The following is a 19,613-nucleotide window of genomic DNA, read 5'->3' on the forward strand; positions in this document are numbered from 1 at the left end:
CTCTGCACTTTGGGATAACAAGCCACGTACCTGTAATCAAGATATTTTGTAAATATAGATACTCAAAGGGAAATTAGATACTATTTTAGTATAATAAATAATAATATATACTTTATACAGATCAAATTATTTTATAATATGACCAATAATCCTGCATATATTTTAGAAACTAATAATAATTATTATGATTTTTATTTTCCTACTCTTCTGAATAATATACCTAGGGTAATATAAGGAGAACAAGTTATTACCTTATATGTAAGAAATAATAGTAATAGTATTGATATGTATACCTTATAAAATAAAGATTTTTAACAATATTGTTTATTGTTTTATATTTTTTAATTTTCTATAATTCTTTATTCTATTATTTTATTTTTCTATTGTTTATATTTTCGTTCGTTACCTTTTTGGTTTGTTTTTACCTTTTTTAGTTTTTTTTTTAGCACACAGTGCAAGATGGTATCAGAGCCATAAGAACAAAATTATGGACCCAATACAGTCAATAGTTAATAGTTTGTATACATTAAAGGTATATAATAAAGAAGAAATAAAGAATTTGGTAAAAGCTTTAAAAACTGATAAAAATAATATAAGAAATATAGAAATTGAATTAACTGAAGAACTTATAGAAAGGAATATAAATACCACAGGAGGAGAAATATTGATAGAAAAGAAAATGAAATTTATTGATAAATTTATACAATTTTTAATATATTGGTATAAAACTGAAACATTATGAACCAAGCAGTTAATACAATACAGGAATTAATAAACAGTGCGGAACATATGCATTTAGGATGGGAAAATATAGTAAGTACATATATAAATTTAATAAATCAAAAAATAGATTTATTAGAGCAAGAAAGAATAGGTTTAATAAATTTAGGACCAGAAATATATTCTGAATTCATAGATCTATATGAGTTTGATAACCACTTGTTGTTATTAAAAGAAATAAATACAACTCTGGAAAGGATAAAAAATAGGTGTAGAAGAGATGGAAGGAGACAAATACTCCCTCAATTATAGAAAATAAAGAAACATCAAGGGACTCAAATGAAATTTACCAAGAAGAATAAAACAAAAAACGTAAGGTACATTGATCGTAACTTAGGCGCTCCCGTAATTCGTATATGACCCTTCTCTCTTGGAATCACACCTCTAATTTTCCAGAGAAAATCACATCTTCTTCCTAGCCAAACACCCACATCGAAAAATGAGATACAGTCGACAGTGGTAAACTACAGACACAGCAGTGTAAGTTTTCATTTCATCCTGATTTCTTGTACATGTAAGTTTCTGATTAGTACTTGATCTTTTATATCTTTAAGCAAATAAGCAAGTTTCTGGAAGTTGTTCTCATTAACTTTGTTGCTAAACACCTACACAGCAACAAGCAATAGAAAATGGAAAACATGGAGCATGCATCTATTGATATGGAGAAGTTAGCAGATTCTTTGAGTGGGAAGTTCAAGACCTTGCATCCCTTATCCGAAAAGTGTTGCATCTACAGAGTTCCTCCCCCCAAGCGGCGTGTTCATCCAAGCCATTACACCCCACAGATGGTTTCAATTGGCCCGCTTCACCATGGTAACCCAGAGTTAGAAGCCATGGAAGAGCATAAAATAAGATACATGGAACATTTTCTTCAACGAACTAAGGTACACATGGCACGTTTCCTTTCATTAATTAAGGAAAAGGAAGTAGAATTGCGCAATTGTTATGCAGAAACCATTAATCTTGAAAGTGATGAGTTCACAGCAATCATATTAGTGGATGCTATCTTTCTCATCGAGTACTTTCTCAGAATTGGTAAGCATGATTTCATAACTAATGATGATCGAATATTAGGAAAACCATGGCTGTTTAAGCACATCAGACTTGACTTATTGCTGCTAGAAAATCAGATTCCACTGTTCATCCTCAGTGACTTGTTTAATCTTGCCAAAACGGCAACATATGGTGACTGCTATGAGGGGCTTTCATTGATCACTATTATCTGCAAGCCCCTACTAAATCTTTTTGAGCTACGTCTCCCCATAGGGGAGAATATGTTCCAAACCCACTTTCCAAGAGCAAAACATTTTCTTGATCTACTAAACCTGTATCTCCAACCATCCCAACCGCGCGTCCAAAGTGCATTAAAAAAGCAACGCATTCCTAGCTCAAAGGAACTTCACCAAGCTGGAGTCAAGTTTAAGTCTGCGTCAAGCAAAAATCTACTTGACATTACTTTCAATAACGGAATTTTGGAGATTCCATTTCTGACAGTGTATGATTCCACGGAGTGTCTTTTCAGGAATCTTATAGCTTTCGAGATTTTGCATGGCCATACTCGCTACCTTAATGACTATGTTACAATTATGAGTTTCCTCGTCGACACTCAGAAGGATGCGGAGTTCCTCATGCAGAATGAAATTATTGGATTGGGAAAAACTGGAAGATTTTTAACAACTTTTCAGAGCCTTATCCCAGACTGCGAGCATAATAAAAATTTCCAGTACTCTGGTCTTACTGCAGATCTACATGCCTATTGCAAAATACCTTGTCATGAGTGGAAGGCAAATTTGAAGCAAAATTATTTCAACACTCCATGGGCGTCTATCTCTGTCATTGCAGCTGTTATTCTCCTTCTTCTCACCATTGCACAAACAGTTTGTGCTATCATCGCGTTGTAGGTTAATCTGATTCATGAATAAAAACATAGGTATATTGTTTACGTGTCACTTGACTTTTCAAATTGTGTGACTAGACTTGATTAATGATTTTAATTTGTACTGGTTTTGGCCTATTCTAGGATCTAGTTGCTAACGTGTTGCTTGCTTGAACAAATGACAGGAAACAAAATTATTCAATTTTACAAGAAAGCAACTTTTTTCATTTGTAGTATAAAGAAAGACTTGGGAGAAGTAAATTAAACTCAATTATGTCTTTATTTAATAAATAAAAAATGCTCAAGAGAAAATAAAGATTACATACAAGTCAGGATCAGATTTAACTACCTCTATCTATATAATAATTTCTTTTATAAGTGGATAGATTTAATTTTGTCATAAACTATTCCAAACACTTGGTAACATTTGATTGAACCCAAAAGAATTAAAAAATAAAAATTTCTATAGATAAATTCAAAGAGGAAGATTAAATCGATCACGGATTCAAGGTATGGGAGTTCTCTTAATCTTCTTCATTCTTGTTTGCTTGTGATAGTTTTATTTGAGCATGTTTTCTAATAAGTTATTGTTGTGATTTTGTTTAGTTTGGTAGAAGATGGCTAACTGCGAGCATGCATCAATTGATGTAAAAAGATTAGCAGCTTCTTTGAGAGAAAACTTGGAGACCGTGCAATCCTTATCCGAGGAGTGTTGCATATATAGAGTTCCCCAACAAACGCGGTGTCTAAATGAAAGTGATTTTACTCCACAAGTGATTTCTATCGGCCCGCTTCATCATGGTAAGGAAGAGTTAAAAGAAATGGAAGAGCATAAAAGAAGAAACCTCAAGCATTTTCTTAAACGAACCAAGGTAAGTATGGAGGAGTTTCTTACTCTTGTAAAGGATAAAGAAGCTAAATTGCGCAGCTGTTATTCAAAACACATTGAACTTACAAGTGATGAAATTGTTACAGTGATTTTAGTTGATTCCATCTTCATGATTGAGCACCTCCTCAGATTTTCTAATCGTGATTTGGTAACTGCTGATGATTGTATATTTGAAAAGCCATATATAGATATAGACAATGACTTGTGCTCGCTAGAAAATCAGCTTCCTTTTTTCATTTTAAACGACTTGTTCAATCTAGCGAAAACCGCAACGTGTGATGAACAATTCGAGAAAGTTTCCTTGATTAAATTGATTATAAGTCTGATCAGGGACTTGGCTGCTGATGATCTCTTGATAGAGGAGAATATTTTAGAGCAACACTTCTCGAAAGCTGAGCATATGCTTGATTTGCTTAGACTCTGTATTGAGCCGTCCGGTGAGTCGGATGATGATGATGATGAAGAAGAAAATACAGTCAAACCTCAAAACATACCTAATGTGACGGAACTTCACCAAGCTGGAGTCAAGTTTCAGTTGGGATCAGGCAAAAATCTTCTCAACATCACATTCAATAAAGGGATTTTGGAAATTCCATTATTGACAATATATGAAACCACCGAAAGTTTGTTCCGAAATCTTCTTGCTTTCGAGACGGTGCATTGTGATAACAGCTATATAAATGACTATATTATAATGATGAGGAACCTCGTTGTCACTGCAAAAGATGCGGACAAGCTTGTTGAAAATGGAGTTATTGATAATTGGACAGGGGATAGTCAAGCAGTGTCAAATTTTCTACGCAATATTGACAAACAGGCTATATTATATGCTGATGATTTTGAGTATTCGGTTCTTGTTCAAGATCTAAAGGACTATTGCAGATACCCTTTGCACAAGTGGAAGGCAAACTTGAAGCAAAATTATTTCAACACACCATGGGCATCTATCTCTGTCATTGCGGCTGTTGTCCTCCTCCTACTTACCATTGTGCAAACAGTTTGTTCCATCATCGCATTGTAGGAATAGGTTAATTTCTACGATTTTTCAAATTGTATGTTTTCGGACGGATTTCATACATTTAATATCCCAGCATTTCTTTTTTGTTTAGCTCAATCACAGTGTTAAAAAATAAGAGTGGTTGATTTTGTACTTGTGATTATTTGATTATGACTTTAGATCTGTAATTGTGCCAAATATTTTGACTTTAACGAAATCTTATTTGTTTTAGAACTTGGTTTTGTTCATCATATAAAATGGTTTGTTCTTGTACATACGCATTGCAGACCATACACAAAGCAATTCTTTTGTATCTTTAATTACTCTGGAAATGGATTAGCTCCAGATAAATAGTTTCAGAATCTTTTTAATTCTAGTTTTGTTTGCTCTCAACGGTTTTTCAATCAATTCTTATTTCTCTGTTGTAGTTTTCCTTTTATTTTATAGAGTAAAGTTCGTTGTATCCCCTGATTGACTGTACTGACTTTTTTTTATTTTTAATAAGTCTTCTTGCTCCGTCCAATGCATTAATAAAAAGATAAATTTATTTTGCATGTGAATAATCAAAGAATAAATAAAAGTGGCGACAACCGGTTTTTGCAACTCATTGTGCTTTAAAATAATAAAATAATAATATAAATTTTATATATGTGTGTGTATGTGTGTGTGTATAGTTAAATTAAAAAATGAAAAATTAAGTAATATTTAAATAATCAATATAAAAATATATACGTGAATAAAAATCGGTTTCATGTTTTATGATAGTGGTTTTTGGTTTAATGCTCGTGATTTCATACTGCCTATACTAGATGTTATATGATTATTAAACGATTTCAAATTATCGCTTAATGATTTTAGGTTTAACGGTAATAATTACAAGCTAATGATTAAAAGTTTCAAGGAAGTTTCATATTTAATGGTGTAATTTCATGTTTAATGATCAAGGTTCCAAATGTGCATTAAATGTCTCCATATTTAATGCTTTGAGGTTTCAAATTGATAGCTAATATTTCAAGTAAATGGTCAAATGTTTAAAGTTAGTATTAATTTCTTGTTTGATCAATGAAATGTAGAATTATTGCTAAGGATTTCAAGGTGTGGTTCTAGATTTGCATATGCATTAGATAGTTTCAAGTTTAATAATTATAATTTTAAATTAATGGTCCTAAGTTTCATGTTAACATCAGTCTCATGTTGATAGTAGAGTTTTCAAGTTCGGTAAAAATGATTCAAGTAATGCATATTAATTTCAAGTTTAATGATTACAATTTTAAATTAATGGTCTTAGGTTTCATGTTAGCATTAATTTCATGTTCAAGTAGAGTTTTTAGGTTAAATAGTAATACTTTCATTGAATCCTCAATAATTTTTAGGTTAGCATTGGTTTCATGTGTAATAATAGAGTTTTCATGTTCAACCGTTATGTTTTCATGTAATAGTCAATGACTTCATGTTAAATTATTACAATTTTAATTTAACGGTCTTAAGCTTCATGTTAGCATTAATTTCATGTCAAGTGGAGTTTTTAGGTTAAATGGTAATACTTTCATTGAATGCTCAATAATTTTAAGTTTATTGATTGTAATTTTAATTTAATGGTCTTAAATTTCATATTAGCATTAGCTTCACATTTCAAGTTAAATGCTAGCAATTTCAGGTTAATGGTTGAAAGTTTCATGTTACATTAGTTTCATGTTCAGTGGCATATGTTGATTGTTTAATGAGTAAAGTTTCAGGTTCTTGGCCCTGGGTTTCAGATGCGCATTAAATACTTTAGATTTCAAGTATGAATGAAAATATTTTAGGTTTCCTGGTACAAGTTTTTTGTCTAATGGTTAAAGTTTCAGGTCAATAGATTAGGACATTAGGTTAAAAATTTTATGTTCGTTGGTAATAGTTTTCATGAGTGCAATGAATAATTTTCGTGTTTGAGAATTTAATACTTTATTTATCGTTGACAATTAATTTTACGTAAAAATTACTTACGTTAATTCTTCACTGTAGTGTAACTCATGTGTCAATGAATATCATTTTTCTAATCGTGCAAACAAATTAATAAGTGACACTTAAAATGCTACAGTTGGGAAATAATTAATATTGTAAATTTAGCATTACCCTTATGAGTATTATAAATGTATTTGGTATAAAATATCATTATATATTTAATAGTTAGAGTAATATTAACAATGCACTTATAACAATGAGTAATGATATAGCCACAAACTCTTGTACAAACTTATTTTGTACAAATTGATGTGGCGTTAATTCATTGGTTGAATTAAATATCTCTTGGCCCACATGATTTATTTCTATTATTTTATATTTTCATTCAACCAATGAATTAATGACACATCAGTTTGTACAAGATAAGTTTATACAATATTTTTATCAATCTTACTATGTGTGAGAGTACCCGAAGTGAGCATTTTAAGAAAAAAAAAAATCACAAAATCAATAATGTTATATCAATCACATAAATGTATTGTTCGTGCATGTTGTGTTGGTATCATATTGACAATATTTTGAGTATCGAATGTGATAATTATTTTCTGTGTAATTTGTAATGAGTTTTGTTATAGCTATTTCATAAAAGTTAATTTTAATAAAATACTAATAATTATAATAAATACTAACTGGCTCTTTAATGTAATTTTCTCTATTCTCCAATACAAAATATAATTCAAATAATGTGTTTATTGGTGGTAGTTTACATGTTTAATACTAGTAATTTCTGATTTATTGTTGCAGATTTTACAGGTGCCCGGATATTCAAGTTTTCAGTCTTCTCAAATTTTTATTTCACTTAATAATAAATTCAATCCAAATTATTGAATCCAACGGTCGGCATCTACCCTTGTATCACACATACACCTGTACAGTAGCCACGCCCTTCAAATATATAGAACCAGTACAACGTCAATTCCTCAGAATTAATTAGGAAGACTTATTCTATTCAAATGGAATAAAGAAACTCCAACAACCAAGACAAATTCGACTAATAAATTAAAGATTAACTCGGGGCCACGTAGCAGATCAGTATGTAGCCACGTAATAAGCCTAAGGATGTACTCAAAGACACATGTTTATTACTCGTAATAATATTTTTTGAGTAATGATACAGCCACAAACTCTTGTACAAACTTATTTTATACAAACTGATGTGGCATGATAAGATTGGTTGAATTAAATATCACTTGGCTCACATGATTTGTTTTTATTAATTTATATTTTCATTCAACCAATGAATTAATGCCACGTCAGTTTGTACAAAATAAGTTTGTACAAGAGTTTGTGGCTGTATCATTACTCATATTTTTTTCCCCCAAAACTGCAGCGATCATTGTTTTGGGCAAATCCAAAGTTGCATTAAACTTTATGTTGTATTTTCTAAGCTTTTGTTACCCGTCTTTAAGTTACGGATGACATTTTCTGATTCTCTTAAAATTAATTATATGTAACAAAAATATTAAAAATAAAACATAACATTTGAAATATGTAACAAAAAACGTGATGTAAGGTATTAATAGACGGTCTAATTTTAATAATAAAAAATATTCTTCTTAATACTCAAGTTATAAAATCGAACCTCAGTAAATACTTGAGGTAATATAAAAATTAATATACCCGAAGTACTGTAGTCTGATTGTCCAAAATTTTGTCTCCAGGTTTCGTCATCCTAAATGGTCATTAAAAATTTATACTTTAATCCTATTTAAGCAACAACAAATTAGGCAGGTTAGGCAGGTAGGTCCTGGGCCCTCCGACATTGGATTTTAGCCTGGTAAAGGCCCCCTTTGGTCTCGTAAAACGATAAGATGAATAATAATACATTTTTCTTACAAAACTCCACTTTAAATAAAATTATAATTAAGGATAATTAAAAATTAAACATATATACATTTTTTTCTAGCAAATTACTTAATTCATAATCAATCATTTTTTTTTAAAAAAAAATTCTATATGTTACTTCCTATTTAACTAAAATAAATTGTACAAATTTAGAATAATCTATTGTTCTCTTTTGATTTCTTATCGATTAAATATTTTTATACTTAAAATTACTTTGAAATTATAATTTAAAATATGTGTTATTTCAGCCAATGATTAACACTAAAAAACTTATCACCCATATAACCTTTTAATTTGTGTGTAGATTAATTATAAAATTGAAAATAATTAAAAAATAGCATAATAATACTTTGAGTTTTAACAATAAAAAAAATCAAATGAAAATTAAGAACTTAAAAAAGTGTATCTAAAAAAAAGGATATTTTTGAAAATAAAATGAAAATAAATAAAATGGGAGTTTTATGAGGAGGGGTGCCAATAGTCCAACTCTAATAATAATAAAGAAACACGGACCTGTCTATGGTACAGTTTCTGTAACAAACATCTCACCACCTTATTTTGCATTGTTTAATTTCTCACTCCACATCCAACGGCTGATGCTGCAGTCTGTAGCGTACAGATTCTGTAAGCTAGTCAAGTCCAAGAAACACTTGTCGATATTAAATGGGTTTTGCTGACGTGGGACTTTTTTTTAAGTGGTGGAAGGATAACATCTTCCCTTTAAATATCTTGTATTATATATATCTTTAAATGGGGTCAGGTTTCAGTGTAACTTGATACCGTGTCACAGTTGCACCAGTCGTTGGATCCACTCAAATGAGTGGAGTCCACTTAAATAAGTGGGAATCCAACGGTTGGATGCAACTATGACACGGTACTACAGTTGCACCACAATTTTATCCCTTTAAATGATATAAGTAAGATTTAATTTTTATTTTTTTATTCTAATCGTAATGGAAATTCACCGAAACGAAGCGGTTAAATTACAATATGCATAACTTTAATTTTTCGTTATCCTTGAAGTGTTTGACCGACAATCATAGTCATATTTGTAGATTAGTATAAATTACACCATATTCACACACACACACACGCCCAGAAATTGTTACCCAATCTATCTATTGCTTGATCTGGTTTGCTCGTGAAAAACGTGTCCGTGAGACCAACCGATCACTTTATCATGATTAGAGAACTCAAAAAATAAAAATACCTGTATGTCAAAATTTTATCGGATGGGTGTAGGATAACTTGATATATCCGTCCCATATAAGTGTATTTCTGATCGTACAGCCTACCAATTACCAACGCTGCAATTGTAAGTTTACTAATTCTTGCTAACATTGTATGCTTCTGATTTATCATTCCTTTTTTTTTTCCTTTAACCAGTCCGGAAATGCATCTTGATCCCTCTGTTGTTTGCTAAAGACAGTTTCATTAGTTTTGTTACTACTGCAGTAAGCAATCGAATGTGGGTTGTAGCGAGAAGTTAGAAGATTCGTTTAGTGGGAAGTTCAAGACCTTGCATTATCTGGAGTGTTGCATCTAAATTAATATCATGAAATGTAATCTAAAGTAAATGCACAAATGTGCATTTCAAAATTAACACTGTGACGCATAAGGTATCCACGTAATCTAATGTTAGGTTCAATCTTTATAACATCTGATCATGCGAGCTAATAAAAATAAATAAATAAATAAAAACAATGCCTATTTATTATGGGTACTCGTTCGAACTGCATACCCATAACAAGTAAATCTAATTAAGGACATCTCTAATAAATTAGTATTTGGTTCATTTAGAAAGCAAATTAAAACATATATATTGACATTGTTTGACCTTATATATTAAAATAAACCTAATTGAAGACATAATTTAAGCCTTCAACAAATTCATAATGTAGGACAAGTTGTTGGATCCTTAATCCAACCTTAGGCTTATATATGAATAATTATATATCGCGAACAATCATATAAGATTAAGTTTAATTAAAATTGATCTATTAATATTTTTGGTAATTTTATCTTTAATGTATCTGATAGGTTGTGAGTTTTTAATGTGTAGAGATTTAAGGGTATTTTCAATTTTATGTTAAGCTAAAATAAAAATACCAAAATATAATTAGAAAGTTATTTATATACGTAGTTTTGGTCTCTAGATTACACTTACCGTTCTATTCTTTTCTGACGTCCTATCATCAAATAGAGTGCAGATAAAAAGTTAAAGGATTTTCTAAGAAAATGTGTTGATCTAAATGGCAAACTGCACCACCCTAGAAACAACATTAGTCATTATAGATTTAGGCATACTTTTACATATTCGATTATTGATTCTTAATAGTATAACATGAATATTACTAAAATTAGGTGATGGTTTTCACCAAAAGTTAATCTCTTAACACAAGTTTATGCCATAATTTAAGGCTAATTCTTTTGGCTTTACGGTCTTTCAGTATATAAAATGTATTCTGGGCCAACCGAATTTGTCCAGAGTACTAGTTACCTAAATAAGGGCAAAATCAGGATTAACGTAAAATTAATTACTTGGGGCCTGATTAGATAAATGGCCAAATATCACCACTCTTATTATTATTAATAATTTCCCCTAAATTTTACGAGATCAGGTAAAATGACTGCATGCAGGGCCGGTCAGTACCCGGTTAAAATGGAAGCTCTTACGGGCTGACTCATACATTAACTACCGAATATGTTAGGACTCATGTGGGATATTACTAAAAATGATAAATATAGTGTAAAATCCTGTTTTAAGATTAAAATTCTAATTGCACATAATAGAAGAAAAGCACATGTGAAAATTATTATCATACGGTCGATCCTCTGAAGAGATATATAATTGTTTGACTGCTATCTAGGAATATATGTTTTGCACGTATACAATAAGCACGCCATTTTTTTTCCCGGCTAAATGCGAGGCTCTTATAAACCTTTAATTTAAGCTCCCAATTCTCTTTAATTGTTTATTTCATTATTTGCATAGCCTGAAGAAACGTCTGAGATTTCCCATCAACCCAACTGGTCAACCGACCATTCCACAAAATTCTTCATAGTTTCAGGCTTATAGAGCGAAATTTGGGGAAAAGAAACAAGTTTTGAAAATCTGCAACCGGGCACTAAATTCTTCCCCAAATCACGACGGCTACGGCTGCCCCAAGGGATGGAAATGGGGCGGGTTCAAGATGGGGATCATGATTCCCGAACTGGAAGCAATCTTTGAACCTCCCCATACCTAAAAAAATTTAATTGAAGATAGTTTGAGGATATCCCAATAATCCCTGAATGGGAGCGGGGATTAAAACAAAGACACGATTCTCCTTTTTTCCCCATAAAAATTATAAAAGTATCCAAAATTATGACAATATTTAATTAGAAATGCCATCATGAATTAATATGAATTTAGTCCATTTCGATCATATATCAAACTAATCATGAACTAACCTTCATTTTTTTTTTTTTTTTGGCTAAGAAACAAAGATTAAATAAAACTATAGGAAATTTGTACAAAGATTAGGAGGATTACAAATCCACAAAAAAAAAATCGAGAAGTCCCAATATAAACAGAACACTTAGAAACTACAAAGATAAAATATCCCAAAACTCAAAAACACTAGCTCACTAAGAGTGCATCCCTGTTAAGATATAAAAGCTTCCCAATTAAGCAAAATAAAAAAAGAAAGAGATGTCTTTGAATTCAGTAGTTATAAATGACCAGAGGGAAGCCCAGAACTTGACTTTGTCCCATAGGTGTGAAGGATCTTCCCCAGCATTATTATCAAAGATTCTTTGGTTTTTTTCATTTCATATAACCCAAAAAATAGTTAAGACTGCACAGTCCCATAGAACCCTTGCTTTTTTTTGTCCCTCTTAAACAAGAAAAATTTACTAATTAGAGGGAGTAACATGATACAGGGGCTGACCAGCTTAGATTAAAGGTCTTATACAAGTTAAATCACAAAAATTGAGCATGAGTGCGTTGTGGAAATAGATGATCAACATTCTCTGAAGCATTTTTACAAACGACACACCAATATAGAAATAAAGCCATATTGGGTCTCCTTCTTTGAACCATGTCATTTGTGTTGATTTTTCTATGAGCAACAGACCAAACCATCATCTTCACCTTGGTAGGGACTTTAACTTTCCAAATCTGGTAAGAAGGAGAAAATAAGGGAGGCCTCAGGGTTATCTATGAGGTTAAAAAAGTAAGATTTCGTAAAGAAATATCCTTATTTATCCAAATTCCAAACTCTCTTATCCTCTTTTAGATTATTAAGAAAAACTCCTTATCGGATCCTGAGCATTTTAGCACATTGTTCATATTCTCTATCATTCAAGTTTCTAATGAAGTTAAAATCTCAACTCCACTGCATAATAGAGTACTTACACATATTGACTATAGAGCATTCATGACCTTGAGAAAGCCTATATAGTCGAGGAAAAAGATCACAGAAAGCAACTTCTTTAATCCAACAATCCTCCCAAAATCTAACTCTCTGGCCATTACCAACCAACAGCTTAATATTAGATAAAAAAAAATATGTTTTTGCTTTTGAAATAAACACCCAAAGACATCTACTACTCCCTTTAGCAACATCAGCTACATTCCAACCATTTTTATGCAACCTATACTTACTTTTTATAACACTATACCAAAGAGAATTAACTTCTAAAGGAAACCTCCATAACCACTTCCCAAGAAAGACCTTATTTCTGTTAATAATATTTCCTAACCCTAGTCCTCCCTTGGATTGTGGTTGAGAAACCACCCTCCAGCAGACCAAATGATCTTTTTTGCCTCCGCCATGCCTTCCCACAAAAATCCCTCATTGCCTTTTCTATCATTTTAGCCACTGACACAAGAATTTAAAATAAAGACATAAAATAAGTAGGAAGGCTAGATAGAACAAATTGGATAAGAGTTAGTCTCCTTCATTTGGAAAGACAAGCTTTCTTCCACCCATCCAATCTCCTCTCAATTTTCTCCAAGACTAGAGCCCAGAAATCGGCATTCTTAAGGTTCCCCTTAAGAGGTAATCCTAAGCAGTTTAGAGGCCAATTCCCTATCTCGCACCCAACTGAAGAAGCCAAATCAATTAACTTCTGATCCTGGAAATTTATGCCTACAATTGAACTCTTCCTCAAATGAATTTTCAAGCCAAAAATTGCATAAAAGAAATCCACAACTTTGGGAAGATTATGAAATTTCAGGGTTGAAGAAAATTGTGTCATCAGTAAATTGGAGATGAGAAACTAAAATTTTATCTTTACCAATTGAGAACCCCTCAACCAGCCCGAACTCTTGAGTCTTGTCCATTAATCTACTGAGAATATCAACCACAATTGTGAATAGGAAAGTAGAGAGAGGGTCCCCTTATCGAAGACCTCTAGAAGCATGAATTTTACCTCTAGGTGTACCATTCAGTAAAATGGAGAAACTAACAGAATTTAAGTAGCCCCTCATCCAACTTCTCCACTTTTGCCTAAAACCCTTAGCTTCCAACACAAAATCTAAAAAGTCTCAATCAACGTGATTATAAACTTTCTCAAAGTCAATTTTGAAGACAAGACCAGATCTTTTACACTTTCTATACTCCTCCACAACTTCATTAGCGACTAAAACTACATCAAAAATCTGTCTATCCCTCACAAAAGCGCCTTGAGAGTAAGAAATGGTCTATCTTAACACCTCTTTCAGTCTAAGAGAAAGGATTTTAGAAATGATCTTATAAAGACTTGTCACTAAATTTATGGGTCTGAACTCACTCAATTTTAAAGGCTCATTCTTTTTTGGAATAAGGCAAATAAATGTAGAATTAGTAGAAGGGTTCACAACACTAGGTTTGTAGAATTCCTTAAATATTGCTAGTAAGTCTTGTTTAATAACATCCCAACAGTCTTGATACACCGCCAACAAAAACCCATCAGGACTAGGAGACTTATCATTACAATAATTCTGAATAGCCATCTTAATTTCCTCATTCTCAAAAGGCCTCTCTAACCAAGATGCCTTGTCAACTGAAATAGGACATCATTGTAACCCTTCAATTACATGCCTTACAATATGCTCTTTTGCATAAAGTTGCTGGAAAAATTCTAAAATTTATTCTCAATGGCAGCCTCATCTTCCACAATGGAACCATCATCAATCTCCAAACTATTGATAGTGTTTTTGCCTAATCTTCCTTTCATAATCTGGTGGAAAATTTTTGAATTACAGTCCCCCTCTTTAGCCCAATGAACTTTAGCCTTTTGTCTTCATATAACCTCTTCTTTAAAAACTATGTATTCCAACTGTTGTTTGGTTTCACATATCTCCCTCCGCCTTTCCCCGTTCAACTTCCCTTCCCTCTCCATTGATTTTAATTCCAGAAGCCTAGTATGCAGTCTTTGTTTTTCCTTCTTCACATTCCCCAAATCTCTTTATTCCACGCCTTGATACACTGTTTTAACAAATCAAGCTTTTTCATAAATTTGTATCCTTCCCATCCATAAACTTGAGCTTCTTCCTACCAATTTTTAAAGCTATTCCTGAAAGTATGATGCAACAACCATACATTTTCAAATCTAGAAGGCACAGGACCCTATTTTATGAAATTTGAGTACATTAAAATTGGCCAATGATCTGAAGTTGCTCTCACTAAAGCCTCTTGCATAAAAGAAGGAAATAGCCCCTCACAACCACTGGAAAACAAAAATTTGTCCAGCCTACAACACACAACCTCTTCCTTTAAATTTGACCAAGTAAGAGAGGTATTAATTAACTCTGGATCTGTCAATTCAGCTTTTCTAATGAACTCATTGAACATCTTCATACTATTAGTCTCTCTACCCCTATTTGATTTCTTAAAAGGAAATCTAATCACATTAAAATCTCCACTGATACACCAATTAGGACTACATATACCATAAAGGCCATCCAATTGCTCCTAAAAAGCCATTAAGGACCATAAATTCCAGAAAACCAACAATCAACACCATTGCCTTTTTTAATTTTAACAGATAATAAAAAATCCCCCATAAGACAATCCGACACTTCCACTATTTTTGTATTCCAAACCACAACCATGCCTCTTGACCTCCCCAAAGAAGGCAAAGAAACCCACTCTTTAAATTTAGAACTCTAAATACTAGCTACATCTTTCCTATCAAAATTTTCCTTCTTGGTTTATTGAATCACTACAATGTCTAACCCTATTTTCTTCAAAATATCTTTTATCATCCCTCTTTTTCTAACATTCTTTAACTCCTTTACAATCTAAGACAAAATCTTCATAAAATATCTAAAACTCCCTTCCCACCCTCGTTCTTAATACACTTCTCGTAATTTATACTAGACTGTAAATTACACAGCTCTTTAACCCCTATAGTTTTCTTACTCCTCCAGAATTTACTACCTTTACTTCTTCCCTTTTTCATAAGAACCAATGACAAATTCATCTCCTCCAAGAAGGACTGAAAATTTCACCACAAGTCTTTATTATAAAAATCTTTAGAATCATCTTGCTCAGGAACTCTATTCCCAACACTAGCCTCTTGGTTTCCTTTTTCTAAAACAATCATTTCACTTTCATTGCGAAAGTGATTTTTCAGTGGTTGATCTTGAGTATTACAAGATTCTTTTCCTCTGCAGGATATAAAAAGCATGTCACTGTTATCAGAAAATAAGGCAATTAGCTCATTTCGATAATTGTGATCTTCCACAACTTCTTGTTGCTTTTCAGCCAACCTCAGTGATCCATCTTGTTCTGATTCAGACCATTCTTATTACTTGAATACGCATACAAGTGATTTTCAATGTCATTAACTCTACCCTCAGCATCCTCCTCCATAGAGTCATTCACCTCAAGAACATTAAAATCATTAGACATCTGGCCATTTATGTTCTCTTTGTCAAATTGACCCTATAAAATTCACTCTTAGAACTAACCCCATCGGCAATTTTTGTGTCTGTTGAGTCATAGTCCATGATTTTTTATTCAATTTTCATGTCATCCTTGTCTTAATCGGAAAATTGAAGACAAGGCTTTTTAGATTTAATGTTATTGGATAATCCATCTTCTCTCGGATTGGAATTTTAGGGTTTAACTCTAAAAAGGTTAAAAAACAATTTGTCTATTTGGGCTAGCCCAGCTTTTTTAGGAAGATGGATGTTTTAAAAAAATGAATTCTTGCTCTTGAGTCCTAGGATTATAGAGAATAGAGATGAGCTTTAAAAAGTTTTGATAACTAACCTTGTCAGGCCCACTTTGTATTCTCTTAGGTTGATTGCAATTCATATGAGTTTTGGCCTCAATACCCAACTCAAACCCATGCCTTTTATCTTTTTCAATCACCTTTAAGCATTTCAAAAATTGAAAATTCTGACACGGATCAGAACCAGTGGATTTCCCAGCTTTATCCACTTTGTTAGAGGATAATTGTACAAAAGGAACTTTATACTCATCTCTAATTTCACTTACACTATATGCACTTTGCTTTTCCTTGTTGCCACGTGTAGGAATCCACAATTTTCTTGCCTTCTTCAACCTTGCCATCACTGGAGGATAGATATGAATTGTCTTTTCTTTTTCTAATTACTCATAGCTTGACTTTCCACTTGGACCCATTTTCTTCAACATCAAAAAATGTTGGAATAAAACCATGCTCACCCTTCTTAACTTTGATCCTAGCCTCTCTAAGATAAGCAAGGCTTTTTGTTTGTCTATTAACCGTAACCAGCCCTCCATATTGCTGACCAATTTTCTCAAAGACTTCTTGTTTCCATAAATGAAAAGTAAGTCCTTCAATGTCCAACCATCCTCCCTATAATAATAATAATCTATCTTCTCTTGGATTAATAAACGTGCTCCATTTTTCCAACTTTATTCTTATATACCCCTCTGACATTAACAAAAGAAGATGGCTTTATCAGACTGATAAGGTTTAAGAACAATCTTTAAATTCACCATCATACTCAAACTCTTTTGGATCTTCCACCAAGGGTCCTTAATCTGCTCCCTAAAGCACACGGCAACTTCCATGTACAAGTTGTTCTGAATATTTGTTGCCTTAACCAAAAGCAAAAGCCTTCAATTCTTCTGATTTGATAAGCCTATTTGACCATGCTTTTAGATTATCTCTTCTATGCCCTGCACTTTTGTTAATAGATTTGCCATAATCACCCCGACTCAGCTTATCTACTACCTCTGCCAAAATCTTTTAACCTTCTACTTTTCTTCCTTGAGGAACTAAAATGGACCTTACAAACCCAGACTCATTATAAGAAATCCATAGGAAACTTCTAAAGGAATTGCTAAATTTCTCAACCCAAACTTGATAAAAGCTCCCTCTAAACATTCTAAAAAACTTATAAACATGGCTATCATAATGAGCCTCATATAAACACCTACTCAGCCACAATGTACAACCAATCTCAAGCTTCAGCACAAACTTCCTTTGTCTATTACACTCCATAATCTTCAAGACATCTAAATTTGAATTATCTAAGGTTTCCAGCAAGAAGTATTTATGATCAATCCTGACCTCTAAAGAGGAATTAGACCAGGATGACAAACATTTGAAAGACCCTCTCACATTCTCTCTCATGACTCAAAAAACTTGTGTAAGCTAGTATTCTATGTTGGTAATGTTAAAACTTCATATTTGATTGTACATTTTTACACTAGCCCTTAAACAGTGAACAAAAATCAGAAAATGCTTCCAAATGTAAGTTTACTTGTCGCCCTACTACTATTGCAAAATTTAAGGAGCCCTAGCGTGGCAAATTTATGAAAATTCTCAGATTATAGGTTTCAATTGCACATATTTAAGTGCTGCACCAACAAAATCATAAATTAGTTGTTTTCAAGTAGAAAACTCACCAAGATAATCACTGGATGTCTTATATATTATTGGAAAAGATAGACCCCCCCCCCCCAAAAAAAGGCGCTTCTCAAATGGTTGCTGTTGAGACGACAAATATTTGATTGTGAAACAAATATTGCTGAAATCTGTTAAAGAGCTTGTCTCAGTCTGTTGATAATAACGATGAATGTAAAAAAAAAAATTAAAGGAATACAAATAAAAAAAGTTTGAGTAAATACATGAAGAAAGAGGGAGAGTAAGGTGGCGTTTGTTTTTTTGTCTGAAATATGAATAGACCTGAATTAGTCTAAATTCTGAATAGATCTAAATGTCTGAATATGAATAATATGTTTATTTTTTTGTCTGAATCTCGAAAAATAAGTATTAAGTTATTTTTTTTCAACTGAAAAAACTGAAAAAATGTATTTTTACATTTGTATCCTTATTAAATTTGAATGTTAAATAAATAATATATTAAATACCACAATATTTTAACATTTATAAATAAAACTATATTTAAGTGAATACATAATTATTTTAGAATTTTAATATATAAAATATCATAAATTTTAAATTTTATCATATATAATATAAGAAAGAAAAAATATAGATATTTTTATGTGGAGTAAATGTCTATGGGTGAGTATGAAAAATAAATTATAAAACATGAATATTTTTGACATTAGTAAGTAATTGACTTAATTCAAATTTCTCCATTAAGTAAAAAGTCAAAAAAATTGGCTTATTTTATTAAGTCAAAATTATCTAAAAAATTTCATTAAGTTATAAAAACAAACACCTCTAGTTAACTTAATCAATTAAGTTAAGTCACTTTAAGTCATTAAGTTAAAAAAAAAATGCCAACTAAGACTAAAACAATTCAAGTATGGTACTGAGATTGTCATAATTAGTTTCTTCCAAAAAATTAACATTTTTAAATTTTTTATTAATTGATTAAATTAAACATTTTTAGTTGGGAGGACTTAAATATATTTTAATTTTAAAATTAAAAAAACATATCTCGAGTTCGGATTCAGGAGCCTGATAAAATCTTTAAACTCAAACTCGAAATATATTTAGAGTTTGAGCTTATTCCTAAAGAGTGGTGCTATTGTCACCCCTCAATAATTCTCTTACAGCCCCTTCCCTAAATATACCCCATTTAATCATTTCAAAATTGACTATTCCTCTTTTAACACCACCTTCAGTTCCCTTAACACCCTTGTTCACTATGGAAAAAAAATATGAAAAAGTCTATGTAAAGGACTGGGTCTTGTAATCTATTTTAAAACCTAAATTTACATCACAAAAGAGGGATTTGAGAAATAAGAAGACAATAGAAGAAATTTTCGTAAAATATATAA

At 31.8% G+C, this 19,613-nt stretch overlaps 2 protein-coding genes across 5 annotated transcripts; both read left to right on the forward strand.

The window, feature by feature from the left end:
• The first annotated feature begins 1,121 nt into the window (after nucleotides 1-1,121).
• On the forward strand, nucleotides 1,122-4,731 carry LOC102616339 (putative UPF0481 protein At3g02645). Of its 4 annotated transcripts, none has more exons than XM_006467134.4 (3): nucleotides 1,122-1,260; nucleotides 1,394-2,710; nucleotides 3,263-4,731. In XM_006467134.4, the coding sequence occupies exon 3, from the start codon at nucleotides 3,274-3,276 to the stop codon at nucleotides 4,564-4,566; it is 1,293 nt and encodes a 430-aa protein (XP_006467197.2). In that variant the 5' UTR covers nucleotides 1,122-1,260; nucleotides 1,394-2,710; nucleotides 3,263-3,273; the 3' UTR covers nucleotides 4,567-4,731. The 4 variants fall into 4 exon arrangements, with proteins under 4 accessions (XP_006467197.2, XP_052289094.1, XP_052289097.1 ...); XM_052433134.1 differs by having other exon boundaries at nucleotides 1,394-1,664; nucleotides 1,855-4,731; XM_052433137.1 differs by having other exon boundaries at nucleotides 1,394-1,664; nucleotides 2,303-4,731.
• Nucleotides 1,410-2,681, forward strand: LOC107174222 (UPF0481 protein At3g47200-like). Its single transcript, XM_015526223.1, has one exon. The coding sequence runs from the start codon at nucleotides 1,410-1,412 to the stop codon at nucleotides 2,679-2,681; it is 1,272 nt and encodes a 423-aa protein (XP_015381709.1).
• Nucleotides 4,732-19,613: the final 14,882 nt, after the last annotated feature.

Source organism: Citrus sinensis, chromosome 2 (genome assembly GCF_022201045.2).
Source record: "Citrus sinensis cultivar Valencia sweet orange chromosome 2, DVS_A1.0, whole genome shotgun sequence".
Taxonomy (NCBI): domain Eukaryota; kingdom Viridiplantae; phylum Streptophyta; class Magnoliopsida; order Sapindales; family Rutaceae; genus Citrus; species Citrus sinensis.